This window comes from Cladosporium halotolerans (assembly GCF_011745625.1).
Source record: "Cladosporium halotolerans strain TM138-S3 chromosome Unknown Sca11, whole genome shotgun sequence".
NCBI lineage: Eukaryota > Fungi > Ascomycota > Dothideomycetes > Cladosporiales > Cladosporiaceae > Cladosporium > Cladosporium halotolerans.
In genome coordinates this window covers 529,864-556,196 of record NW_027191462.1, presented here as the reverse complement: position 1 = coordinate 556,196, position 26,333 = coordinate 529,864, and the positions used below count along the sequence as shown (strand labels likewise).

At 55.8% G+C, this 26,333-nt stretch overlaps 11 protein-coding genes across 11 annotated transcripts; 6 read left to right on the top strand and 5 right to left on the bottom strand.

The window, feature by feature from the left end:
* Nucleotides 1–321: 321 nt before the first annotated feature.
* Nucleotides 322–1,584, top strand: tbpA_1 (26S proteasome regulatory subunit 6B-like protein; the record flags this gene model as incomplete). The annotated part of the gene is made up of 1 exon (XM_069373031.1): nucleotides 322–1,584. The coding sequence occupies one exon, from the start codon at nucleotides 322–324 to the stop codon at nucleotides 1,582–1,584; it is 1,263 nt and encodes a 420-aa protein (XP_069230269.1).
* Nucleotides 1,585–2,510: 926 nt separating this feature from the next.
* Nucleotides 2,511–4,784, top strand: WHR41_04424 (uncharacterized protein; the record flags this gene model as incomplete). The annotated part of the gene is made up of 1 exon (XM_069373030.1): nucleotides 2,511–4,784. The coding sequence occupies one exon, from the start codon at nucleotides 2,511–2,513 to the stop codon at nucleotides 4,782–4,784; it is 2,274 nt and encodes a 757-aa protein (XP_069230268.1).
* Nucleotides 4,785–5,749: 965 nt separating this feature from the next.
* Nucleotides 5,750–6,139, bottom strand: WHR41_04423 (uncharacterized protein; the record flags this gene model as incomplete). The annotated part of the gene is made up of 1 exon (XM_069373029.1): nucleotides 5,750–6,139. The coding sequence occupies one exon, from the start codon at nucleotides 6,137–6,139 to the stop codon at nucleotides 5,750–5,752; it is 390 nt and encodes a 129-aa protein (XP_069230275.1).
* A 553-nt stretch (nucleotides 6,140–6,692) lies between these two features.
* WHR41_04422 (uncharacterized protein) lies at nucleotides 6,693–9,434 on the bottom strand (the record flags this gene model as incomplete). Its single annotated transcript, XM_069373028.1, has 2 exons — nucleotides 9,102–9,434; nucleotides 6,693–9,033 (listed from the first exon to the last, which is right to left on the bottom strand). Exons 1-2 carry the CDS (start codon nucleotides 9,206–9,208, stop codon nucleotides 6,693–6,695), a joined length of 2,448 nt encoding a protein of 815 aa, XP_069230274.1. The 5' UTR covers nucleotides 9,209–9,434.
* A 2,154-nt stretch (nucleotides 9,435–11,588) lies between these two features.
* WHR41_04421 (uncharacterized protein) lies at nucleotides 11,589–13,597 on the bottom strand (the record flags this gene model as incomplete). The annotated part of the gene is made up of 2 exons (XM_069373027.1): nucleotides 11,589–12,247; nucleotides 12,305–13,597. 2 exons carry the CDS (start codon nucleotides 13,595–13,597, stop codon nucleotides 11,870–11,872), a joined length of 1,671 nt encoding a protein of 556 aa, XP_069230273.1. The 3' UTR covers nucleotides 11,589–11,869.
* Nucleotides 13,598–14,033: 436 nt separating this feature from the next.
* On the top strand, nucleotides 14,034–15,656 carry WHR41_04420 (uncharacterized protein; the record flags this gene model as incomplete). The annotated part of the gene is made up of 1 exon (XM_069373026.1): nucleotides 14,034–15,656. One exon carries the CDS (start codon nucleotides 14,034–14,036, stop codon nucleotides 15,654–15,656), a length of 1,623 nt encoding a protein of 540 aa, XP_069230272.1.
* A 632-nt stretch (nucleotides 15,657–16,288) lies between these two features.
* WHR41_04419 (uncharacterized protein) lies at nucleotides 16,289–17,328 on the top strand (the record flags this gene model as incomplete). Its single annotated transcript, XM_069373025.1, has 2 exons — nucleotides 16,289–17,083; nucleotides 17,152–17,328. 2 exons carry the CDS (start codon nucleotides 16,289–16,291, stop codon nucleotides 17,326–17,328), a joined length of 972 nt encoding a protein of 323 aa, XP_069230399.1.
* A 925-nt stretch (nucleotides 17,329–18,253) lies between these two features.
* Nucleotides 18,254–19,256, top strand: WHR41_04418 (uncharacterized protein; the record flags this gene model as incomplete). Its single annotated transcript, XM_069373024.1, has 2 exons — nucleotides 18,254–18,971; nucleotides 19,036–19,256. The coding sequence occupies 2 exons, from the start codon at nucleotides 18,254–18,256 to the stop codon at nucleotides 19,152–19,154; spliced, it is 837 nt and encodes a 278-aa protein (XP_069230400.1). The 3' UTR covers nucleotides 19,155–19,256.
* A 118-nt stretch (nucleotides 19,257–19,374) lies between these two features.
* Nucleotides 19,375–21,333, bottom strand: WHR41_04417 (uncharacterized protein; the record flags this gene model as incomplete). The annotated part of the gene is made up of 1 exon (XM_069373023.1): nucleotides 19,375–21,333. One exon carries the CDS (start codon nucleotides 21,331–21,333, stop codon nucleotides 19,375–19,377), a length of 1,959 nt encoding a protein of 652 aa, XP_069230408.1.
* A 464-nt stretch (nucleotides 21,334–21,797) lies between these two features.
* Nucleotides 21,798–22,539, top strand: rps20 (40S ribosomal protein uS10). The gene is made up of 3 exons (XM_069373022.1): nucleotides 21,798–21,854; nucleotides 21,925–22,207; nucleotides 22,313–22,539. The coding sequence occupies exons 2-3, from the start codon at nucleotides 21,960–21,962 to the stop codon at nucleotides 22,416–22,418; spliced, it is 354 nt and encodes a 117-aa protein (XP_069230403.1). The 5' UTR covers nucleotides 21,798–21,854; nucleotides 21,925–21,959; the 3' UTR covers nucleotides 22,419–22,539.
* A 192-nt stretch (nucleotides 22,540–22,731) lies between these two features.
* Nucleotides 22,732–25,650, bottom strand: WHR41_04415 (uncharacterized protein). The gene is made up of 2 exons (XM_069373021.1): nucleotides 24,363–25,650; nucleotides 22,732–24,290 (listed from the first exon to the last, which is right to left on the bottom strand). Exons 1-2 carry the CDS (start codon nucleotides 24,515–24,517, stop codon nucleotides 22,868–22,870), a joined length of 1,578 nt encoding a protein of 525 aa, XP_069230407.1. The 5' UTR covers nucleotides 24,518–25,650; the 3' UTR covers nucleotides 22,732–22,867.
* Between the last annotated feature and the right edge of the window lie 683 nt (nucleotides 25,651–26,333).

The window sequence follows — 26,333 nt, the reverse complement described above, 5'->3', positions numbered from 1 at the left end:
AGGTAATATGAGACGTCGCTGACCAGAATAACACATCCATGCCATCAAAATCTTCCAAATGTGTAGGATCTACTTCATTACTTCGTAATCGAGATTGTCTGGGTTGATGAAATATGGCCGGCGAAGCGAGGCGCGCGTGATAGCTTGACGCCTCAGGCATTCACGCCTCCCAAAGTCCGGCCGGGTTTCGTCACCTCTTGCCAGCGTCAAGCTCCAAACACCATCTTCATCGCCTCAGACACTCCTCAATCGCGCCCCAACCGTGACCACCGACATCAAATAACACGAACAGAATAGAAATTGCGAGGCTCGACATCCACCATGGCCGACGTGCTGAACCCAGCAAACACGGAGGCGCCGCATAAGCACCAGCCGAAACCGACCGCCGGCGGCATCAACATCGAGACCATCGAGGGCCTCAGCGCCGAAGACGACCAATATTCGACCTTCAAGAAACTCCAGCGACAACTCGAGTACATCAAGCTGCAAGAAGAGTACATCAAGGATGAGCAGCGATCGCTCAAGCGCGAGCTTGTACGGGCACAGGAGGAGATCAAGAGGATACAGAGCGTGCCGCTTGTCATCGGACAGTTTATGGAGGCGATCGATCAGAACACGGGTATTGTGCAGAGCAGCACGGGCAGCAACTATGTTGTGAGGATTTTGTCGACGCTGGACCGCGAGTTGCTGAAGCCGTCTTCGTCCGTCGCGCTGCACCGCCACAGCAACAGCCTGGTCGACATCCTGCCGCCCGAGGCTGACAGCAGTATTGCGATGCTGGGCGCAGACGAGAAGCCTGACATTTCATACGCGGATGTTGGTGGTCTGGATATGCAGAAGCAGGAGATCAGGGAAGCCGTGGAGCTGCCGCTCACGCAGTTCGACTTGTACAGACAGATTGGTATTGACCCTCCCAGAGGTGTCTTGCTCTACGGCCCGCCCGGATGCGGTAAGACGATGCTTGTCAAGGCTGTCGCGCACAGCACGACTGCATCATTCATTCGCGTCGTCGGATCGGAGTTCGTGCAGAAGTACTTGGGAGAGGGTCCTCGCATGGTCCGCGACGTCTTCAGAATGGCGCGCGAGAACAGCCCGGCGATTATCTTCATCGACGAGATCGACGCCATCGCCACGAAGCGTTTCGATGCGCAGACCGGTGCCGACAGAGAAGTGCAGCGTATCCTCCTGGAATTGCTGAACCAAATGGACGGCTTCGACCAGACTGCGAACGTCAAGGTCATCATGGCCACCAACCGCGCAGACACCCTCGACCCTGCGCTGCTCCGTCCCGGCCGTCTGGACAGGAAGATTGAGTTCCCCAACCTCCGCGACAGGCGTGAGCGCCGTCTTATCTTCTCCACGGTCGCTTCGAAGATGTCGCTCTCGCCTGAGGTGGACCTCGACAGCTTGATCGTGCGCAATGACCCGCTGTCTGGTGCCGTCATTGCTGCCATCATGCAGGAGGCAGGCCTGAGGGCGGTGCGCAAGAACAGGTACAACATCATCCAGCAGGACTTGGAGGACGCATACACCAGCCAGGTCAAGGGCACAAGCGAGCACGACAAGTTTGATTTCTACAAGTAATGAGGCTATTGCGGCGGGAAGGTGCTATTCTCGGTGCGCACTGCCGTGCCCACGGGTCACACGGCGGTAAGCGCAGGCGCACGATGGAATACATGGCTGCTGGTCGCTGTACGATAGATAAAGCATTACCTTAGGCAACGTGTCGCTAGTAGTATTCATCACGACAGATGCGCAATTCATCAATTGTACTGTGACTCCGCCGCGCGAGCACGCCATCCGCAGACGCTTTGCCATGTTGCCGTGCACGCCAATCCCAGCCATCTCCTTGCCATGACGGGCGACACCCGTGCGCGGCGATAGTATTAGCCATCTATAGGGTTCGCGATAATGCGGGCGCTGCTATAAGCCCGGTAGCGCGAGTGGCGGGACGACACGTGACCTGCCAGCCCGCGCGCTAGACGGACAAGAGCGAGCAAGCACGGCCGCCGTCTTGCAGCAAGCTACGAGCCCGACGTCAAGCAGACCACCGACTCCCATACCGCCCTCGCCATCCCCATCGCCGCGCCCGCCGCCGCCCCAGCATCCTGCTACCCGCTCACTATTCTTGTGGTACTGGTTGCCATTCAAGCATTGATCCGCCCCGCCGCCGCGCGCATCCACCACCGCCCGCCCTCCGCTCCGCCCTCGACCACGCTCCCGCCCACCAGGCGCTCCCGCTCCGCGCCCACCGCGCCGCCAGCCCTTCGACACGCGCATTTTGCCTGCGCGCCCGCGTAGTTGCTGGCTGACACGCCCACGGCATCGCGGCGCCCCCCGACCGTCGTTTATGCCGAGCGCGGCTGGTGCTCATGTACAAGCGAAGAAGACTTCGCCGGCCAGAACCCCCTCCCACCTGAGACCTGCAGCATCCTCTTCCGACACCGCCGTAGCACCGCGCGCGCGCCAAGCCAGGACAGTCGCTCCCTCCGCTCCTCTGCTGCCCGGTGATGGCAGATGGTTTCAACCGGTTCCATACCGGCGGCCAGTATCTCTACCAAAACCAACACGCCAGGAACCTGCACTCCCACCGCAACGGCTCGCCGATTAGCAACGCCAGAGGGCTGTTCCAGCCCAACATCGACACGCCGTCGCCGAACCGCTCGCCAGGCACGCACTCGCCGGCTCACAACCCGTACAGCATGTTCAACCACGGCAGCCACAGGCAAAACCATGGCTTGCTGAACGGCAACGCGGGCCATCAGGCCTACCAGCCGCAGATGAACCTGGCGAAGCACTTCCAGAACCACGCAAACGCGCACGGAGGACACCACCTGAACAACCAGCACCAAGACCACGGAAGTCTCGGGCACGGCGCCAACTTTGCTAACCACCAGCACACCATCTCTACAAGCACCTTATCAAACACCACACCCCACTTCACACCCGCACACCTGCAGAACGGAACGCCGACAAACTCCGGAGCTCTCACGAAGCCTTCTACCGCGCATTGGAACGAGCAAATAAGCGAGTACGAAAAGCTGAAGACGGCCGCCGAAAGACCGCATTATTACGCGAGAACTACGCCTCACGTCAGCCGGATACCTGGAAGCGCGCCCTCAAACAACACTCGAACAGATGCCGACGACCGAATCGAGAGACGAAGAGCGACCGATGAGCCAGAGGAAGAGAACGTTTGGCAGGCGATAGATTTCGGTGGACAGGGATTGAAAGTCATGGGAGCATCGCTCTTCCGGTATAACTTCCTTAAGAAGATTTACTTCAACCACAACAAGCTGTCATGGCTACCCGAACAGATCGGGGAGATGAGAAATCTGACGGTCCTCGACTTGTCGTTCAACGAGCTCTATCGGTTACCTCCTGAGATCGGCATGCTTACGAACCTGAAGAGATTACTGCTTTTCGAGAACAAGCTTTCGGACCTCCCGTTCGAGCTTGGATCGTTATACCAGCTAGAGCTTCTCGGCATTGAAGGGAACCCCATGCGAACGGATTACGTGGACCGCCTCGCTGAGCATGGAACCCAAGAGCTTGTCAAGTACCTGCGAGAGCAAGCCGACCAGCCCGCGCCGCCAGAGGACAGAGTCTGGATTTCCATCAACGACATGGATTCGCCCGATGCCGACAAGTTCAACGTGCTCAGCTGGAACATTCTCTGCGACAGGGCCGCAACGCAAGCAGCGTACGGCTACACACCCTCGGAAGCCCTGACATGGGCACGTAGACGAGGTGTGATTCTGGACGAAGTGCGCGCCAGGAACTCCGATATCGTGGCTTTGCAAGAGGTGGACATTGAGAGCTACAATGAGTACTTCCGTCCGAACCTAGCAGCTGAAGATTACAAGGGTGTCTTTTGGCCGAAGTCACGCGCGCAGACGATGGCAGACAAGGAGGCCAAGCGCGTGGACGGTTGCGCCACGTTCTACAAGAACAGCAAGTATATCCTCTTGGATAAGCAGCTCATCATCTTCTCAAGGGAAGCGATCAACCGGCCCGACATGAAGGGCGAGCACGACGTCTACAACAGAGTCATGCCAAGAGACCACATCGCAGTGGTCCTTTTCCTGGAGAACAGACAGACCGGTTCAAGGCTGATTTCGACAAACGTCCATCTCGCTTGGGAGCCGTGGTACAGCGATGTCAAGGTGATTCAAGTGGCTATTCTCATGGAGCAACTGAAGAAGCTCTCCGACACATACGCAAAGTGGCCTGCCTGCAAGGACAAGGAAGTCTTCCGCTTCGCCAACGAAGACAGCGTGGACGGCGCCGAGCGCGAGATCCCCAAATGCGGCCCCTCAATGAAGTACAACGATGGTCTCGACATCCCGATGATCATCTGTTCGGACATGAACTCAACACTGGACTCCGGCGTGTACGACCTAATTACACAGGGCTCGCTCTCAAGCTCGCACCCTGACCTTGGCGAGCACCAGTACGGAGACTTCACGCGCAACGGCATGAGCCATCCCTTCAGCCTCAAGTCATCCTACGGCACCGTCGGCGAGCTGCCCTTCACAAATTACACGCCCGACTTCCAAGAAGTCATCGACTACGTCTGGTACTCGTCCAACAACCTTCAGGTCGCCGGCCTGCTCGGCGAGGTCGACACGGACTACATGAAGCGCGTCCCCGGCTTCCCCAACTACCACTTCCCCTCGGACCACCTGGCGCTCTGGGTCGAGTTCGTGGTCAAGAACAAGAAGGAGCGGAAGCAGGTCGAGGCGGATTTCGGGCCCGGGCGCAAGGGCAGCGGCAGGCAGTGAGAGCACTTGGCGTTTATTGGTCGTTTGGAGGCGTCGTCGGAGAAACACACGGAGGGGAGGACTGACGGACGGACGGACGGACGCATCACGACCCGGGTTGCTTTTTTGTCATCATGCCTCTTTTCTCCTCTTTGGACCATTCCTTTTTCTTGTTGTTGCGTTTGCTTACTTGCCCTGCTTATGCTAGTGTACAGTTTGCCCGATTGTTTGTCTTTCTTCTTCCCAAACTTCTCTCTCTTCTTCTGCAAAAGGAAACGAAGCCGTTGCTCTCATCACCACGTCTGAGTCGCGTTCGTGGTCCAGTGTCTCGGAGTTCTACTTCTCGGGAGCTAGACCAGTGTCGCTGGGAAAGAAGGGAAAAGGGAAAGGGAGAAGCTTGCTGCTTTTCGGTTCCCTTACGGAGGCTTTTGGAGTAAGCTTGCGAGGGCATAAGATGGCAACGATCGCATTGGGCGGAGAAAATAAACCTGGACGGGACGGAGTGTGCGGAAAGGCCTGGAGGCGAAGGCGCTCTTTTGTTGTTGGTTGAATCCTTAGGTAGTAGTGGGACGAAGATTTTCAGGCGTTTGTTCTTGCTGTTCGATTGGTCTTGTTTTGTTAGTGGGATGGGGAGAGAGGGGGTTTGTTCCTGCGGAGTGTATTGCCGTGGTTTCAGATTGGTGTAGGTGTAGGTGTAGGTGTAAGGGCAAAGGTCGTTCTCGGTGGCTGTTGGCGGGTTGAGTTGTTAGAGCTTTTGGGCGTTTTTTTGTCTTGTTGGGTTGGTCGCTGTAGGGTTCTTTGAGGGGATAAACGTATGACAATCTTATTGATTTCATTTACTCAATCTTTGCAATTTCTTGAACGTCGTGATGGTACAATATCTCCCTGTGGCGTCAAGACGTGACCTAGTTGTGCCCAGAAGCCCAATGCTTGCAAGAAAACAATCATCTCTTCGACCAAAAAACATGATACTCCAACTCGCCCAGTCAAACGAATTGACCACCACCCTCCCCATCCCTCTCCACCTCCTCCCCACTTCCCTCCTCCCCACTTCCCTCCTCCCCACCCTCATCCTTCCCCCTAACCATCTTCCCCTTCAACCTCCTCGGCACCTTCGCCGAAACGCCCGCATGCTTATTCTTCCACATGCCGCCATACCGATACCCCTCCCTGCCCTCCTTCAGATCCCCATCGATGACGCCGCCGCTCACGCGCCGCCAGCAGGCGCCGGGGCAGACGAAGTGCCAGGCGTCCGGCTTCACGTGGGCCTCCTCCGCGCTGGCCGGGTCGATCTGGCAGCGCACGAGGACGTCGCGGGGCGTGGAGCAGAGGGTGCAGGGCTTGCGGTAGGATTCGGGGGGTTTGGGTTGGGGCATTTGGTGGGGTTGACTGTCTGTTTTGTTTGGTGTTGGAGATTCGGGTTTGAGCTGGATGCGTGAAAGGCTTCGATAGAGGTCCTCTTTTTATGGTTTCGATTGTTGGCTGAAACTGTGACTTGCTGATGGAAGAAGCGTGCCGGTGCGATCACGTGCAATCTACACCGGGATACTGGGTGATTTACGATTGTGGATGGAGTAAGTGAACGTTAGCAGTGATGACATCATCGAATATCAAGATCATACTCGGAGCACTCTTCGTTTAGATTATGGACACGAGATTGACGGTTGAAGTAAATCTTGTCGAGCAGGGATTATGAATTTTTGATGGACGCTATGCAGTGTTTCCACATATCTGACGCGCCAACGACAACTTTTGCCCTTGACATTCTCTCGATGCACCCGCAGATCAAAACAAATCGCACCATGTCGAACGCCTACGCTACTATGTGCCATTCCAGATGACATTCTGCAAGCTTTAAAGCTTCCCGAAATACGAGAAGTGCGAGAAAGGAACAATGTGACCACCTCCGTATCTTTCCGCCATCCAACTCTACATGACAGCACATTCGCCTTCCTGCTTATGCTGTGGCACGCCCATCTCCTCGAAAGTCTTCGGGCCTTTGCCCGGCGGCTTAGCAGCCGGCTTTGCCGCTGGCGTTGGCGTTGTAGGCTTCGAAGCTGGCGCAGGGCCATCCGTCAAGGTCACAGGCTTGCGGCCAGGGAGATCAGTGGGAGGCCGCGAGCTAGGGCGTGATGAGGGCGCCGAAGCTCTGCCAGGCGGCGCTGAGGGTTTCGGAGTAGGGTCCAAAGCGGGCATCGAGGGCGAATTGCCCATGGCGGGAGACGCTCCTGGCCCGGCATTGCCGCCGCTGGGTCTGGGGCCGTACTGGCGGCGGCGGTCGTCGTGCGGCGCGGAGTAGCCAATGTCGACTTGGGGGGTTTGCGATTGGGGCGGTGGCACAGATGCTGAGGGGCCTGGGCGTGGGTTGCCGTTTGGAATGCCTGCTGGGCCGGAGACTATGCGCTGGCCTGTTGGTGCTGGGCCGTAGCGGCCGCGTGGGTCGTTGGGGGGTAAGGTAGTCGCGGGACGCATTTGTGGAACGCCATTTGGAGGGTATCCGGAGGGTGGGTAGCCTCGTCCGCCGGGCAGTGGTTGTTGATAATGCAGCTGCGGAACGGACATTGTCGAATTGGCGCGGATCTCAGGGTTGATCTGGAAGGCACTGCTTGGTCTTAGGTCTGGATTGAGGGCGGTCACTGGACGGGGTTGCGGCGGCGGAGCATTGTAAAGGGGCACCGCAGGGCCAACCCTCTGCCTGGGTGGACCGTCTTCTAATGGGTATGGAGCCACTGATGGTGCTCTCCCAGCTGGCGGAGGCCCATCGTCCATGGGATAAGGCGTGGTAAGCGGAGGTGCAGATGGCATTCGCACGTTGAGTGGCGGCGCCGGCGCCGGCGTTGCTGGGCTCTGACTGTATACGGAAGCATCGTCGGAAGGCGAATCGGCAAGAGGTGAAGGCTGATGGGGCTGTGTAAATCGTTGCGGGCGACCACCACGCTTCGAACCGTACATCGATGTGATTCTCTTGACGGCAATGTTGTCGTGGTCTTTCCGAGAAAGCACTTGTTTGCGTGCAAGAGCATCGAGCCGCCCCTTTGCGTCGGCATTCCCGTGTTTGGAGGCCTTCTCGTACCATTCTCTTGACTTTTCCAAATCGACCGGTACATACATTCCAATCTCATTGAAGTATCCTAGCGCGAACTCGGCGGTCGCAAGTCCAGTGTGTGCTGCTCGCTGAGCGTAGATGTAACTCAGCTCCTCGTTCTTCGCCAAAACTCCCTCCGAGCCGACGAGGAACCACTTACTGAGCGCCATATCAGCCTCAGCCTCTCCCTGCTTCGAAGCGAGCGCGTTGTAGTGCATCGACAAGGACGGATTAAAATCACAGCCCAAGGATCCCAGCTCGTAAGCCGAGCCCATCTTGAGCTGAGCTTTTGCGAATTTGAGGTAGGCAGCTTTCTCAATATTGATCCGCGCCTGCCGTTCGTCAAATGGTAGATATGTATCCGGTACATCAACCTGCGGAAGCTGTCTCGCAAGCAGCATGCCGTATACATAAGCGCCTTGTGCTGCATTCTCATCTGCGACCGCAGCAGAATGCTTGATCAAATCAATCGCCTTGCCGTAGTCCTGTGGCTGGCCGTGCTGACCTCTCAAAGTCATCATTCCGAGTCTGTAGCAAGATGCCGCATCTCCAGCGTCTACACCTCGGTGATAATGCCTCAAAGCCTTCACAGGATCATTGTACGATTCGTAAAGCATGCCAATCCTGTACTCGGCTCTTGCATATCCTCTATCCGCTGCTCTTGAGTAGCATCTGAACGCCTCCTTCTTGTCTTCTCTTTGCCCAAATCTGCCCCACTCTAGCCACATGCCCCGCAGAAACTCAGCTTTTGGGTGGTGTTGATCCGCGAGGAAAGAGACGATGTTCATGGCGTCCGTCTTCAACTGGTGCTCGATTCGCGGGGTGGACGATCTCGCCGATTGCGGCTTGATTGCTGCTATCCGGTCTTCGTTGTCCACGCAAACACCGACATAAATCAAGGCGTCTGCTGCCCACGCGAGTTGCATCTCCGGGTCGTTTGCCCCGAGGACCAGGGCTCGTGCATTCTCCAAGGTCGCTTCGAGCTCTTCGTCCGAGGGAGGGACATTGGGTCCTGGGTTGACCAGCTTCGGAAAGGGCGAAAGGTGCGGCACTTCGTTCGGACTGCCTAGCTGGCCGTATCCGTATGTTTGCCGGGACGAGGCTATCGAATTGAACGAGTCGCGGCTTGCTAGATTGAGGTTCTGGAGGCCATGTTGGATTTGGTTGGACATCTCCGGCATGTGCCTGCGAAACCACGTTTGTTAGTACAAAAACATTCCACTCGAGGTCGAGGACTAGTGGGCGGTCTGTACCTCTGCGGTTCTGGCGCGACCAACTCTGGGGGTGCCGGTTGATAGTAATCGTCGCCTGGCGCCCCAGGTATGAAGGTCGCGCTCATTCCTCGTCCGTGGCTGGCCATGTTGGAGTATGCTCGCTTGCGGCTGGCCGCTCAGGGGAGCGATTAATGTATGTAGACGGGTGGCTTGGCCAGTGTGTTTGCTTGAAGCTGTGGATTCTTGTCTTGTACTTAGCTTGTCTTAGTCAAAGCAACATTGCCGGGCCATCCGCGAGCTTCACACAAGAGAGCTGCACAATAGACTAGAAAGGCAACAGGAAATTATTACTATTAGGGTTCCCGGGTAACGGGGTCCGTGATGAGGCTGAGTGAGTGGCCTGCGTATGCAAGCTGGAGGAAGCAGCGCAACAAATGCGCCGCCAGACCCGACTTGCGCCCCCGCATGACGACGCCCGCCGTGTTGCACACGGCGCGTGCTCCCTTGTCCCGACTTCACTTCCTCTTCTCTTCTGACCTCGAGAGGCAGCTGGTGCGTGATATGAGACCGTCTGCACTGTTTTTCCCTACAATCTCTGCCATAGATGCAGGCGTCCCATGTTGGCCGATTGTCGGTTCCACGTCAACATTGGCAGCCCTCAGCACGGACAACGGAAACCGTCTTGGCCTTCCTAGCATGGCGTTCATTTAGGGGCAACATATGCTCATGGACCTCGCCACAACTTGCAACGAGCATGTAGCTGCTTTCCGTACGTCTCATTGGCCATGATTCAGTCCATCTGCCTCCTGAAGAACGCTCAGATCGGCTCGCGGCACATTATGAACCACCTGGTCTCTCGCTCTGAGGATGCCTTTACATGCACCAAGATACGATCAGATCGAAGACCATGGGATCCCCAGCAGAGATAGTGAACGATAGTCTTGCATTATCGTGATCAGAGTGTCGTGACTCCGGCGATTGCATCCTGTACCCAGGGAGGCGAAGAAGCGAAGAACGCGAGGAAAGCGACCGAAGTGGAGCGCCTCGGATTCAATCCGAGCTGCCTACAGCCGCCTACGAATCTGGGCTACATTCTTGCAGACGAGTAACCTCCAAGCATCCTCACAGTATAGTGCTACGTGTGACTTTATGAATGATTGCCTCTACAGCAGGGCTGTCTTGCACAGATCTGGCTTTTAGACGTAAATTCTTTGCTTAGGCCATACTTGCAGGTCTATCTGGTCACTGAACCCGGATGAGGCAAAGAAAATGGCACGATTGCTCGGCTATGATTTCTCGTGGAAGACAACGCTATCGCGATCGTGCTGCAAAACTCCATTGTGAATACCAGGAAACAACCCTGACAGCGTTGCGTGTTTGCTTGTATCATATGCAGTCAAGCGTAAAACCCGTGCGCCAGATTCTATTGATCGTCAAGCGGCCAACAAAGAGCAGAGGTGAAGCGCCGTCAATAGATACCCACATGGTCGCAGGGACTTTACCTCAGCACAAACAATACAGTGCATAAATCCATTTAAAACGCCTTCTCTACTCTCAATTCCTCTGCAAAACTCCGGACGTACCACACATCGTCCATCAATCCGACTTATATACAAAACCTCCATCACGAAGCGATGAATTCGCGACGTACCTCTCGTCACTAGATCCGGCCTATATACATACCGTTCTGGATCGAAGTTACGAATTCGCGACGTACCGGCGAAATTGGGAAGGAAAAGACCCACATCACTCTGGTCTCACCACCTCGATCCAAAAGGCAAACGGCCCTAATTGACCGATGCCGAAAATGGCTTCTGGGACCCGTCCGCATCAATCGAACTCATGGCGGGACAAACTCTGCCTTCCTGGTCAGGACCGACGCCGCTGGCTCCTCCATCGTCCATGGCTAAAGCATCAAGAAGGACGCGACGAATTGGCCATCGCAAGGATAGACCGCAAGAGCCAGAGACTCCTATGCATCTAGTGCTGGAGACGTGACCAACCTCAGCTACTGTCTGCAAACGGATCTCGGCCAAAATTGGTCGAAAAGTTGCGTTAAGTTCGATAGGAAACCGGCTGGAGCGCGCGAAGAGCGAAGGGAGCGGAGTTCATAATTCGACGAGGTTGGGTCTCCCGTGTGTCGAAGTGGAGACTGAAGACGGCAGATGAGCTTCATGGCTGATGGGCGATCTGATGGCAAGCGATATAGACAGACACCGACTACAGGTAGCAAGATTTCCTAACAGTAGAAAACAATTTTGCCTAGAACCCGAGCAAGCACTGGATTGTAACTCACTGGCATCAATACTATCAAATCTTGAACGTGAATGTGTGAAGGAAATGTAAAGAAGCGACGGGATTGAAATTCGCGGCAAAAGTGTGGATCATCGCTCTGTGAGGCCAGGCGTGGGAAATCCATAGCCTCGGGCTCGCAAGCCGTCAGGATAGATCATCTCTCAAATGTCACAAGATCGCACACACAATGGGTCAGGGCGTGGCAAACCTCTGACCCAGCGCTTGAAAGCGTTGATGGTGGATGATTTCTTCAATGTTACAGGAGGGCACTCGAAGGGCCAGGTGTGGCAAAACCGCTGGCCCTGCCCTCGCAAGTATGAAACAAAACCGCCGTCGGAGAACCAAATCCCAGTATAACACACAGAAACCCAGTCACACGTCTTTTCTCAAGAAAGAGAAACGCCTCAGGAACGCCGCTGCCATGTCATGCAAACTCCGCGCCGGTCACCTTTTTTGAGCAATGTCACATGAAGACCAATCAAGAGTGGAAAGTGAAGAGAGACTGATCGGGCTTACGCCTTGCTCTTCTTCGACTTCTTCTTGATCTGCTCCTCAGGCACCTCGCCGGAGGCGTCGCTCTTTCTCTTGGCCTTCTTGTCAGCCTTGAGCTTCTTCTTGAGAGCCTCCTCGTCGACCTCGTCGGCGCCGGCGGAGGTAGCCTCCTTCTCGGCGGCAGCCTTCTTAGCGGCCTTCTTGGCCTTCTTAGCAGTCTTCGCGTCGTCGGCGTCCTCCATCTCGACGTCCTCGTCGTCCTTCTTGGACTTCTTGGACTTGCGCTCGGCCTGCTTGGTCGGCGCCTCGGTCACGCCGGCGACTTCGATCTCCTCATCAGCGGCAGTGGACGGGTCGGCGACGTTGATGGAGGCGAGGGTAGCGTCCATAGCGTTTTTCTGTTGTAACTGGTTAGCATCACTGTGTTATCGCAATCGATTCGTGACATTTCTTACCATGGCAATCTCATTCTTAGTGGGATTGACACCGTCGGCGTAGAAGCGGAGACGCTCCTCGACCTGGTCCTTCAGGGCCTCACCGAACTTCCTGGTGGGCTGCATGCTGAAGTTGTCGATTCTCGAGGCGATAGAGGTCTTGTTGGCGAGGAAGCGCGAGATTCTACCCTTGTTCTTCATGCCAGCACGACCGATGAAGGAAGAGTGGTAGATGAGACCGTACTTGGGGGTGTTGCCCTTGGTCTTGAGAGCGCGGAAGAGAGCCTTCTCAGCACCGAGAATCTGGACGGTGGAGGCCGGGTACTTGGCGAGGTTGGTCAAGCTACCGGCGTGCGAAATAAGGCGAGCACCGACGGTCTCACCGATGAGAGCGGCAAGGTTGGGAGCGACGACGCCCATCTTAGCGACAAGGTAGGCAGAGAGCGACTTGCGGTACTTGACAAGGGAGACGGTGCGCTTGGCGAAGAGCATGACGTTCTCCATGTCGGTCTCGGAGATGTCCTGACCCATGGAGACCTTGGCGGCCTCGATGATGGCGCGGGCGGTGCTGTGGTCGTCGTCGACGATCTCGGCGAGCTCGTGGAGGCTGTCGTCGTTGAGCGAGGTCTTGTTGCCGATGAAGAGCGCGCAAGCGGCGAACTTCTGGTTGTCGGAGACAATCTTGACGAGCTCGGGGAAGTGCCAGGAGTACCACTCTCTGACTCTCATGGAGAAAGTGTTGACGGCCTTGTCGAGGTGGTCGAGAGTCGCAATGGCCTGGATGATGTGGTTGTCGTTCTTCTGGACGGAGAACTTGACCTTGCTTCTGCTGTAGGCGTGACCGAGACCAAGCTGCGCGCGGGAGACATCGCCCATCTGGAGGCCCTTGAGGAGCTTCTCGGCGTGCAGGCGGATGCCACGGAGGAGGTCACCGACCATCTCGCTGGTCTCGGGAGTCTCGGCCTCGATGCCGGCAAACTCGGCCTTGATGGAACCAGCCAAGTTCCTGTCGCCAACACCGAGAGTGATCTTGTTCTTCTCCTTCTTGCCGCCCTTGGGCAGGTTGGCCTCGAGGGTGGTCCTCAAGTAGTCGCTCATGATACCCTCGGAAATCTCGTTGGCGTTCTCAAGGGCCTGCGCGGCGCCCTGGAAGGGAGCGAAAGAGACCAGCTGGACCATCTTGCCGAAGAGAGCGAGGTCGGTGTGCGCCTTCTGGACCTCCTCCAGGCGGGCACCGACGGTGTCGGACTGCATCTTCACGGAGAAGATCGCATAGCCCACAGAGGACTCGTGGAGCAGGTAATCGACGGACATTGCGGCGGTGGATTTTCGTGCGCGCCGGGTAGAGTAGAGGGCACAGTCGTGCAGTGCAGAGCCAGCAACGGACGTAGCCCACCAGGAGTGTGCGGTGGTGTTGGTAGCGAGCGAGTGCTGGTCGCGGTCGTTGGCGTGCAGAAGCGCAGCAGCTTCGGCGGTCGATAATTTTCCACCTTAAGCTTGCGGAGGAAGCTTGAGCGAGCTGGTGGTGTGCGCGCTGTGATTGGGTGCGGGGCGGCCCTTGCTGGACGCGGGCGGGCGCGCGACTCGTGTGGGCAGCGAGCAGCGAAAAGTGCTGGCTGGCTGTTTGTGGAGGGGGAGGGACGTCGAAGCATTTGTTGCGAGCAATACCGCCGTCTGCCCACCCAACACCTCCTCACCCACCCAGACGCTCGAGCTACATCACCCGACTTCTGGACATCTGGACTTCGAAATGTCGGCAGCTCAACTCCTCAACCCCAAGGCCGAGTCGCGGCGGAGAGGCGAGGCCCTCAGCGTGAACATCGCCGCCGGCGAGGGTCTCCAGGGCGTGCTCTCCTCCAACCTGGGCCCGACTGGCACGATCAAGATGTTGGTGGACGGCTCCGGTGGAATCAAGCTCACCAAGGACGGCTCGGTGCTGTTGAAGGAGATGCAGATCCAGAACCCCACTGCGGTCATGATCGCAAGAGCAGCGACGGCACAGGATGAGATTTGCGGTGATGGCACAACGAGCGTGGTGCTCATGATTGGCGAGCTCCTGAAGCAGGCGAACAGATATATCAGCGAGGGCCTGCACCCCAGAGTTATCACGGACGGATATGAGCTGGCGAAGAGCGAGGCCCTGCGTTTCCTGGACGAATTCAAGCTGGCGCGCGATGTTGATAGAGAACTCCTCCTCTCTGTTGCCAGAACATCATTGTCGACCAAGATCAACTCGACACTCGCCGAGCAGCTCACTCCCGACATCGTCGACGCTGTCTTGTCCATCTACCAGGAGGGTGAGAAGCCCGACCTTCACATGGTGGAAATCATGACGATGCAGCACCGCATGGCGGCCGACACACAGCTCATTCGCGGTCTTGCGCTGGATCACGGCGCGAGGCACCCCGATATGCCCAAGGATGTCCGCAACGCCTTCATCCTCACCCTCAACGTCAGCTTGGAGTACGAGAAGAGCGAGATCAACTCGGGTTTCTACTACAACTCGGCAGAGCAGCGCGAGAAGCTTGTTGAGTCAGAGCGCCGCTTCGTGGACGACAAGCTCCGCAAGATCGTAGAGCTGAAGAAGGAGGTCTGCGGCGATGACCCGAAGAAGGGCTTTGTCATTGTCAACCAGAAGGGCATTGACCCTCTTTCTCTCGACGTGTTGGTCAAGAACGGCATCTTCGCGCTTCGCCGCGCAAAGAGAAGAAACATGGAGCGCCTGCAGCTGATTTGCGGCGGCACGGCACAGAACAGCGCTGACGACCTCACACCTGAGGTTCTTGGCTGGGCTGGTCACGTCTATGAGCACCAAATCGGCGAGGAGAAGTACACTTTCATTGAGGAGGTCAAGGAGCCTAAGTCTGTCACCCTTCTCATCAAGGGTCCCAACTCCCACACCATCGCTCAGATCAAGGATGCCGTCCGTGATGGCCTTCGCTCAGTCTACAACATCGTCGTCGACAAGTCCGTCGTCCCCGGTGCAGGTGCTTTCCAGGTCGCCTGCGCGAGGCGCCTGACATCGGACGCATTCAGCAAGACGGTCAAGGGTAAGGCGAAGTGGGGCGTTCACGCATTTGCCGATGCCTTGCTCGTCATTCCCAAGACTCTCGCCGCGAACAGTGGCCACGACATTCAGGACTCACTCGCTGCGCTGCAGGATGCACACGCCGAAGGTCATGTTGCAGGCTTGGATCTGGTGTCAGGAGAGGAGATGGATCCTGTCCAGGAAGGTGTTTACGACAGCTTCAGGGTGCTGAGAAACAGCATCGCAAGCGCGACTGGCATCGCGAGCAACCTCTTGCTCTGCGATGAGATGCTGAAGGCCCGACAGATGGGCAAATCCGGCCCGCCTGGTGGAGGAGAAGAGTAAACGGAGAGAACGATGAATGATAAAATAAATGGAAGAAGTTCATGTATCATACCCGCCTCAAGCCACTTCTCGAACGATCATATGCATCGCGAGATGTGAATTCGAAAATCAAGGATGCTGGACAGCAACATCATGCATAGGCGGCTACAGGTCTGGTACGTATTTACGACGTTCAAATGCGAAGAACATGGCCACCAGGCTGCGCTCATCACTTGAGTCTCCTTCCTACTGAGTCTTCACGCGTATTTCGTTTCATTCCCATAATCTTTTGTCGGCCGCGCATTCCATCTAACGCCAACCGAAATTGTGTAAGTGTCCCTCGACGCGCTTTGCAGTGCAAGGGCTGCCTTGGTTGTGTTTTGCATTCCACGCTTTCCTTGGCTCCAAACATCGAGACGGTTGACCAGCAACGATGTCCCAATCTCTATTGCGCTTGCTACTGGACACGCCGAGCAACCAGTAACGCGTCTCACTCTAGCACTCCTTCCATTCTGGATCACCCCATCCAGATCCTTGATCGGATCACGGACAAAAGAGCAAGGCAGTCCCTTCGATTTCTCCATTGACCAACATCTCACATCTGCTCTATCGAGAAGATCCTTGCGAAGCGCGTTTTGCGCACTGGCGCAAAGATGATTTTCCGCAACGCCGCAGCCCTTTTCGCCATCAGCTCATTGAGCGGCAATGTTCTCGGTGAAGTGATCACTATTACACGATACCCAAGCACCTGCAGCGCCATATACACCACGGGAACGCGATCAGTGACTATCGTCCAGTCTACGGTCACAGTCGTTCCGATCCAGTACAACGATGAAGCCTGGAACAGTGGAACGCCGTTCGTGCTAGAGATTCAGCTGGACGGAATGTACAACAACTTGCAACGCCGTGAACCGCCCCAACTCTCCTGGCTTACGCTGAACGGGAACACATCGACAAACCCGCTTTCAGCAGGTCAATACCAGGTTAGGAACGGCCAGCTGATGAGCGTCAATGGGAGCCACGTATCAACAAATCTTTTCGTTGAGAACCAGCCTTTTGCGATTTCCCCAACTATAGGGACTATCAGCACAACCTTCAGTTTCAAGGACGATGTCCTCAACTGGACGAGCCCACGTTTCACCAACGGCCAGGCACAATTTTATAAACTCCCGGTCGGCCTCATTGACAACGCCCAAGTGCTGTGCAAGTTCATTGGGCCGGATGAGCCGGAGCAATCCTGGGCGCCAATCGTTCTTCGTGCCAGACTTTGCGATGGAGTGCATCCATTAAGCTCCACGACGGCCACGTCGACGGGAAGCATAACAGTGTCGTCTAGTATCGTCATGGATAGCATGTCAAGCTCACCTCCTGGTCAATACACAACCGAAGGCCCCCCTCCGTACACTTATCCACAAGCCAGCAGCTCTTCACAATCACCTGTCCCGTCTGTCAGCACGCCGCCACCGCCATACATTTCAGAGTCTGCTAGCACTTCATACGTACTTCCATGGCCCAGCACTACGAGTTCCGTTACCAGGTCAAGCTCACCAAGCTTGTCGTCTCTCTCCACACCAACGACATCCTCCGACGTTATGCCTCCGATATATTCTCCGCCTATCTACACCCAAGCCTCCTCGTCAAGCGTTTCATCCTCAGCGGGGCCGCCAATCTACGGGTCTCAAATACCAAGTAGCAGCGAGCTGAGTGTTTCATCCTCAGCGGGACCACCAATCTACGGGTCTGAAACACCAAGTAGTAGCGAGTCGTCGAGCGTGTCATCCTCAGACACCCTATCGTTTGCTTCCTCAGGCTCTCCGATCGGTCCGATCAATCCGCCTTACCAGCCAACGACGTCTGATTCCAGCTCCAGCTCCAGCTCCAGCTCCAGCTTCGAATCGAGCTCAATGAGCATGTCCAGCAGTAGTGTCATGAGCTCCTCAGAGTCATCCTCACCAACTCTTCCACCAGTGTACACTACGATGAGCAGCGCAAGCGCCCCAAGTACAAGCCCTCCTAGCAGTTCATACAGCTCTAGCTCCTCAGTGGCATCATCAACCAGCTCGTCAACAATGTCGAGCGAAGCGGAACCTCCTACTTACCCAGATGAGCCGACCACATCTAGCTCCTCCTCTTCCTCAACGATAATGAGCACTTCACCTTCCATTTCGGAGCCGCCTCAGTATCCAGACGAGTCCACTACAAGTACCACGACAACCTCATCATCATCTGAAGTTGTACCTCCATTTTATACCAGCTCTCCGCCGCCATGCCCCGAAGGGAACAACACCGTATATGTGAACACCGCGGGCAACGCCTATACCATTTACTGCAACCTTGATTCAAATCCGCCCTCGTACGCGCCTCCTCAGCTGATTTCCTTCATGGCCTGCATTCAAGCTTGCGACTTCGATCCGGAATGTGGGTCGGTATCATATATCGGTGAAGAAACATGTTATTTCAAACCAACGCCGATAGAATACGTCCCAGGTATTGCTACACTGGCGGTCAGGCTGGCAGGACCTCCGACTTACCCAGACGTCTCAAGCTCTTCGACAGAATCTTTGAGCGAGACGACGAGCACGTCTTCAGAAGTACCGGATCCATACGAGTCGGAAACGATGTCTATGACCACAAGCTCTTCTGAGATGATGATCACCTCGACAACGGATTCTTCTTCAAGTAGCACCGAGGTACCAGATCCATACGAGGAGACCACCACAACCACTTCCTCAAGCAGCATTGAAGCGCCAGACCCGTATGAAGAGACCACCAGTACCACCACAACCTCTTCTTCGTCTTCGTCCACCGCCGCCTCAACAACAACCGGCAACGCCCCCTACTCTGGGTACTTGAGACTCGCCTCCCCCACCCCCTGCGACTTCGGCGGGCCAACCGACACACTCGAAGACGACTCGTACTGCGAGCTCGAGCTGCCGTTCGATGTGACCCTCTACAGCACGAGCTCAAACCGAATCTTCCCAGGCACGAACGGCCACATCTCGCTCGAGCGCGGCTCAACACAATTCCTGGCCAAGCGCTTCCCCTACCCAGGCACCGTCTTCCCGGACGCCGTGATCGCGCCGTTCTTCGACGACCTGTTCGCGTACGGCAACGAGACGACGCAGCAGTGGATCTTCTACGAGATCGAGGGCACGAAAGTCACGTTCGAGTACTACGTGGCGCGCGCGGCGCAGAGGGAGAGTATTTACCACTTCACAGTCGCGTACAACTCGGCGGCGCCGAACGCGTTCACGTTCACCTACTATTCGGTCGGGACGATGGGGCAGGCTGACACGGGAATGAATGGCGCTGTGGCGTTTGTTGGGATTCAGGGATGTGAGTATTTTACCTTTCCATTATAGGCGATGTGGAAGTCGTTGGCTGACTGTTGCGATTACAGTGGATGGACAGGGACAGAAGCAGGCGGCGGAATACTCGTGGCGCCAGACGATTGTCGAGCCGGGTTTGACGGTGGTGTGCAATGGGGCACTGAACAGTTGCATTGGCGCTTTGCCATGAGGAGCCATGGGGCCAGGGATTTTAGGACAGGCAAGGGAGGCTCTTCTTTTCTTGCGGCTTTGGATATGTTACAGGCATTCAATGATAATTCTTCTCTCTTTGCCAGCCTGTGCAAGAAGCCCGCAATAAGTCAAGTCTGTCCATTGACATGTACTCGATTTGCTTGCCACGAAAAGACCCGCCCGGGTGCCCGCGAGCATCACCCTGCTTCTTTGTCCATCTACCCAGGAAATCCACCCCTCGCCATCTTCTTCGCACGCTGGTCCCTGCGATTATGATTCGCGCGGCTGCCCTTATTCGCCTCCTTCCGCCTCTGCGCAGCAACCGTAGCCGCCTCCCCAGAAGGCCCCGCAACGTTGCCACCTCCCCTACCTCCACCTCCACCACCCCTTCCACCCCTGCCGCGCCCCCTTCCTCTCCCGCCAAAGCCACCCCTCCCCGCCGGCGGCGCATCCGAGTCTTCCGTCTCCGTCCCACCCGGACTCTCGCGGTACGCCGAGCGCGCGAGCGCCGCCTGCCGACCATCGAAAGCACCCATCTGCGCCTCCAAGCGTGCCGCGCGCTTCGGGTCGCGCTGCAGCATAATAGCCCAGCCCTCGATAGCCTCGTCCGTGAGGCCCGTCTGGGCCTTGAGAGCGGCGCGGGGCTGGCCGCGGCGGACGTCGAACGAGCGGCCGAAGAGCTCCGGGTGGGATCTATAGCTTGCGAAGAGGGCGGCGTCGTTCTCCTCTTGAGTGACTTTGGCGGCCTGCCCGGGCTCGCCGTCGGGGTGCGCGTTGTCGATGGAGCCGCCGACGTCCTGGGCGTCGTAGGTGTCGTCGCGCTCGTCGTCGTCGGCGTCGAAGGCGGCGAGGGCGGAGAGGATGGCGGATTTGTTGGGTTGGGAAGAGGTGGTTGTGGGGTCGTTGCGTTTGCCGAAGTGTAGGCGTGAGGTGTCCATGGTAAGTTGGTCGAGCTCGTCGTTGTCGAAGACGTTCTTTCGTTCGGGAATGAAGGGTTCTGGGGGTGGAGGGGTGGAGGCTGGGGCGAGGTGGTCGATTCCGGCTTGCATGCTCGAGTCGAAGACGGGGGCCTGCTCGTTGCGGTCTGCTGATTGAAGGTGAGGTGGTAGGGAGTCGTCAAGGAGGTGTGCGGTGACTTGTTCGACGTCGTCATTATACTCGTCTAGCAGCTTCATGATGAAGCCGGCACCGAGATCGGGGAAGAGGTCCTGGATTTGTGTGACCAAGCTCATGCGGTGAACGTGCATCTCGTGGCCTGGCGCGGTCTGCCTAGCCTTTCCTTTGCTCGATAGTTTCCTTCGGGACTGCTTTCTAGGTCGAGCGATGCTTGGCGATCTTAGAGTCTCCAATCCGTCCAGCAATTTGACCAATCGCTCAGGTGTCTTTCCAGTGAAAATCCGGCGAAGCTTCGCGAGAAGAGGCGTGTTAGTGACCGTGTCTGCCAACAGAGCTTGATTTGGCGGCCTTCGCTCGGCCTGGGCTTTGAGAGTATAAAGATGGTCAGACAACAAAGAGAAGTTTGGCGTTTCGCCTGCCACGCACGCAAGGAGTCCCAAATAGATCGTCATGCTGATGGCTTTGCGCGTTTTGTCAGACGAAGACTTCTCATAACCAGATACCAGGGAGTCCACAAGATCTGTGCCGACAATGAAGAAAACAGAAGTCTCTGACGAGACGCGCAGGATAGGTGCCATCTGTGTCAGAGTTGCTTCAGCAACATCAGGGCTGCCGGAGTCCAGCATGTCGATAAGTGCATTTTTGCGGGTTTGAAATAACTTCTCGAGCAAGGCAGATTTCCTCGCCCATAGGGTGCTGAAGATTTCCGCAAGTCTCGAGCTTTTGATATGACTGCGGCAGAGATTGGCCAGGAAATCCCACTCCAAGAGGTTTTCTAGGTCGTCGGATTGGAGGAACGCCTTTTTGACAAGCGCAAAGGCGACTTTATGTAACGACGTGGCTTTTGGAGTTCGTAGCGTTTCGTCGTTCGAGGCCACATTAGCCAGCTCGTGATAGTACGACTGCAGGAATGCCGCTACGAAAGCTGTCGAAGTTGAAGATGCTCTCAACTGAAGTTCGGCGAGAGTAAGCCATGCGTCCACACAAGCTTCCCATTCCGCAGCGTCCAGCGACAAACGAACGCTCGCTGGTGGTATCGGTGCCAGGGCAGGGAGAGACATGGCAATCCAGCGTTGTATGTGAGCCTGGAAATCCCAAGGAGTGCTTACGCCGGGTTTGAAATATAATTACTTATAGACGTCAGTGACGTTCACCGGAGCGTTGGACGTTGTGTTTTAGCGTGCGGTCATCGTGAGTGACGCTGGCAAGCCGTTCTCGAAACATATGAGATTCACGGCTGGCTTCCGGCACAACGACAGTTGTGGACTTTTGGGAAGCAAACAATACCGTCATGAATATTCGGTTTACAGCTTACTTAGATGATCGACTATCTGCTCGCTTGATTTTGAACTAATCATTTATACTGCCTAGGCTGTATACAATTTTGGATCCCAGCTCCGTTGTCAATATTGAGTTTATGCTGGGATCTTGAGTGCCTCAAAATTTCAGGCAGCAATCTCTCACCCCACACAAACGAACTCTTGGCCCTGCCAAAATCACTTCACCGAATCCCGGCCCACCACCGCGACCGTCCTTCCCTCTGCACGATCGTCACGTTACCGAGTCCAACACACCGACCGAGGTACGCCCAGAATAACCCGCCGTCCGACAAAACCCGTCGCGCAATAAGGCTAACCCTCTCACCCCGACAGTCGCGATCGCACATCCCATCTCGCAACCCGCCAAAATGTCCACCTACGACGCCAAGAAGGCCCAGCAGGGCGACATGCCCAAGATCCACAAGATCCGCATCACCCTGACCTCGCGCAAGGTCGCGTCGCTGGAGAAGGTGTGCCAGGAGCTCATCGACCGCGCGAAGTCCAAGGACCTCCGCGTCAAGGGCCCCGTCCGCATGCCCACCAAGAACCTCAAGATCTCCACCCGCAAGACCCCTTGTGGTGAGGGCTCCAAGACCTGGGACACCTACGAGATGAGGTGAGTTGTTTCTGTGAACAGGATTGGCTGGATTCAAGTCCCGAGAGGATATGGAGAGGCTACGCGCGCAAAGAGAACACTTGCTGACGAAAATGCGACAAACAGGATCCACAAGCGCCTGATCGACCTGAACGCCCCCACCGAGGTCGTCAAGCAGATCATCATCAACATCGAGGCCGGTGTTGAGGTTGAGGTCACCATCGCCGCTTAAGTGCGTGCGCCTCGACTTTGATCAGCCAATTTTTTTTTGGGAGGAAGAGAAGCGCAGCGTCGACGGCCGTGAACGGCTAGGGACATGTGAATAAAAACTTCAAAGAAACCTTTCGCCCAAACCCTGCGTCCATTGGTGCTGTCGTCAAGTTATTGAACTCGTGTGTCCCTACCAGCTGAATGTGGTGATAAGAATGTGTCGTTGGCTGAAATTTGCGAGAAGACTGCCTGAAGATTGGCACTCATCGCTGGAATCCCTCGCCAAATGCTGACGTTGCATGTCATATTCACGTCGACGATACTGAAAATGGAGCTGTCAAAATCGTGTCGAAAAGCCTCGTAAATTCAAATGGTATCTCTGATAATCCGTCCCATGTTCCATCAATGCACGCTATCGCTAAGAAATGCCCGAAGAACCAAAACAAAAGTCATAGTAATCATGCTATATCCTCAAGCCATTTGGCCTTTAGGCACCGGCCTGATCCAGCACACAGCAAGGTTGATAGCCACAACCATCACGCCAATGATCCAGATAGACTCGCCATAGCTCCTGCCGTAGCGGAAGACGATGGCGAAAACAACACCGCCAAGGTTGCCGCACGCGCCGGTGAAACCGGACACGACACCGTTGGCCTGAGGGTGCACGTGGGGCACGAGCGAGAAAGTCAAGCCGTTGGCGCCAGCGAGGAAGAAAGCGACGCCGATGGTGACCAGAGCAAGCATGGTGCCGACTTCAGTGGGGTTGACGAGGCCCGTGGCGAGCAGCAGGGCGCCGGTGCCGATGCCGTATGTGTGCAGGAGGACCTTCTTGGACCAGACAGAGCTGGTGTACTTGTACGCGATGTCACCGACAACGCCGCCGAGCGGGCGCCAAACGACGTTGAGCAGGCCGAAGATTGCGGCGTAGTTGCCGGTCTGCTGGGTGTCGAGGGTAGGGAACTGTTTGGCGTAGTAGGAGCCAAGGATGCTGTTAACGGAGAGCTCGGCGCCGAAGGTGCAGAAGTAGGCGGCGCCGCAGACGATCGTTTGAGGGGAGAAGGTGATGCGTGCGATGTCGCCCCAGGTTGGCTTCTGCACTACCTCGTTGCGGGTCAGGTCAAGCATCTGTTGCTCGCCAAGCTGGGCCTCGGGGTCGTTGTTGGGCTTTGACACGGAGTCGGACTTCTTCTCATCGTCCAGGTTGTAAGAGTTCTTTCTGGTGAGAGTGCCGGGCGTGTTTGTTCCGTTGTACTGAACGTTTCCACCCTTCGAGTCTTCGGTGACTTGACCAGGGACGTCTACGACCGAGGGCTCGACGGCAGCGTGCTGGCGGTTGATCTCAGCAGCTTGCATGCGTTCGGACCATTTGCCTGTAGGGGTGTCGGGGCACAGCAGGACAAGGAGGGTGGCGACGCTGACAATCAAGATGCCAGGAACGACAAAAGACACACGCCAGGCAACATGAGGAGCGAGGCCCTGGTCCCTGACGAACGAGTTGTAGATGGCAGGCATGGCAAAGTACGTGATACCGCCACCGGCATTGCCGAAGCCAGCAGCCACAGAGTTTGCAGTGCCGACGATGTTCTTGTCGAAGAATCCGGTCGTCCACACCTGACAGGGCACAAAGCTACCGCCGAGAATACCGATGAAGAACCTCAGAGCGTATAGCTGGTGGACATTGTATGCTGTGCCGGAGAGGAATGTTGGGATGGCCCCGATGAGCAGACATCCTGCAAATGTGTATCTTGGACCGAAGCGATCGCATGCGGGACCAGCAACCAGGCGAACGAGTAGTGTTGCGACCAAAGCAATGATGTTCGAGTTACCAACGTGGTCGGTGGTGAGGTGGAGGTCTTTTTTGATGATGTCGTGGAGCAGCGGTGGGAACGCATACCTCGACAGATGTTAGCATTTCCTTGCATGGACCGATGGGGACAGCGAAGCAAAAATGCAACGGCTGACATACCAAGACCAGAAAGCGATCATAAAACCAAACCAAGAGAAGAAAAACACCCGTCCGTGAACATTGATGGGGTTCAATAGAGGTAGAGAACGAGCCTTGTGGTTGATTGGGTTGATCTCTGGCGTTTTCCACAACAAAGCAGGGTTGAAGCCGACCATCTTGGCTTGTGGCTTCCTAGTGTATAACGAAATAGTGTGGCTCAATCGAAGAATGCTTGGGTACGAGACTGAGCCGTAGAAGGGGATAATATCAGAGTGCTTAACCGGAGAGTTCTCGACTAGAAGCACTGGGATGCTCTGTCATTAATATCTGCTACACTTGCGATTGACGTCGATCGCATTGAAAGTTGCTTCTCCGGTCACAGCGATCTGTCGCTATGCCTATGCGGCTGCGCAGTAAGAAGCAACTCCGAGGGGTCTCCAGGTCGGACCACACGGCAAGGAGCTCGCGGGAGGATATCGCCCAGCCCTGCCGGCCGTTGAAGAGGATCTGGAGAAAGCGATACGGCCCTTGTCGTGCTCCACTCAATTGGGTAAAGCGTGCAGTTTCACTGCGGGGAGACGATCGAATGGTTTGCCGTGGATGAATGGGAGCTGTTTGATGATGCTGAGGCTTGGAGATGGTGATAAAGATATTGTGTCTTGAGGTCCCGGCCAGATTAAATTGAAGATCTAGTTGCAGTGTGCTCCCATGGTGCTGAAGACTTGTAGTTCTTTCATCGACCGTCATACAGTGTTTGGCAACGCGCGGCGACTAGGGACACATCGGAACCAGCAAGCCAAGTTACCTCACTCAACTTTGATAGTCTTGTCAGTACAAGAGGGAGATCAAACATCCGGTTCTTCATTGGCCCAGGTCGCGAAACGCCTAGGACTGACAAGCATACTCCCGCCCCGGGTACCGTTTTGCCAAACGTTGGGCGCAAGCCGCAGACGCTGGCTTATCTTTGGTGTGGGTCGGGGTCAGCCCAAGAAGGCAATGCTGTCTGATAGCAGTGATAGGGAACCAGCAGGCGATAGGAGCAGGCTTTCGGTCCTATTTCAGTTCTGCAGGCAGTGCTGGATACTCTGGCGTGTGCATTTGATATGCTTGTTTCTTTTGCTTCTCCGCGGTTTGATGGTGCCGACTTGCTGCTGGTGGATATCATGTTTCCATGAGCCAGTGAGGCAGTTGGTCTAAACGTCCATTTGCATGCGAGCCATTGACCGGTATTGATTCAGCTGTTGATCGTGAGCATCATGCCGTCTTTCATTTATTCTTTCTTGCAGAATGCAAAATGCTCGCCCGGCGCGGCTTGAGTTGTCCTTACGTGGTACTCAACGGGTTTGGCTCCAGCTCAAGACGTCTGTTATCTCACCCTCTCTCGGGCGGTTCCTATTGGCTGATAAGCCTCACGCTTCTGGGCGCTGATATCGTCACGTGCCTTGCATCTAGACCAACAAGTCCTTGCCGATGGAATTCATACCTGAGACTGATCATCCGTCCTGCAACAGAATGCACTTGTCTTGATCTACCTGATCACAGAAACGTGCTGTTATATTGCTGCTGACTACACAGCGCACTTTGACTGGCCACCCACAGTTTATTACAGAGGAAATCAGCACCTAGGTGAGGATAAACGACTGCATTCCATGACGGATCTCTTGAAGCACCGTGCGAATCAAGAGCGCGTGGTTAAAAAACTGCTGAGCTTTGACACGCTTGAATGTCTTGCTGTCACTTGAGATATGACTGTTCGTCTGAGTGAACATCAACGCTTGACCGGCTGCGTATTGTGGTGTCTGCTGTCTCAAATGTGCAGACTGCCGAACGATTTCTAACATACTGTACTCTACGTGCAATAGGTCTTTCCAATTGCGGTGTGAAACGATGGACGGAGGAATACACCATCAGAGAAGTGCCATTGGTTGTGTCGGTCAGCATGCGATGTCATCATGCATAGCGGAGACCAGACGATCTCACGCGACGACAACA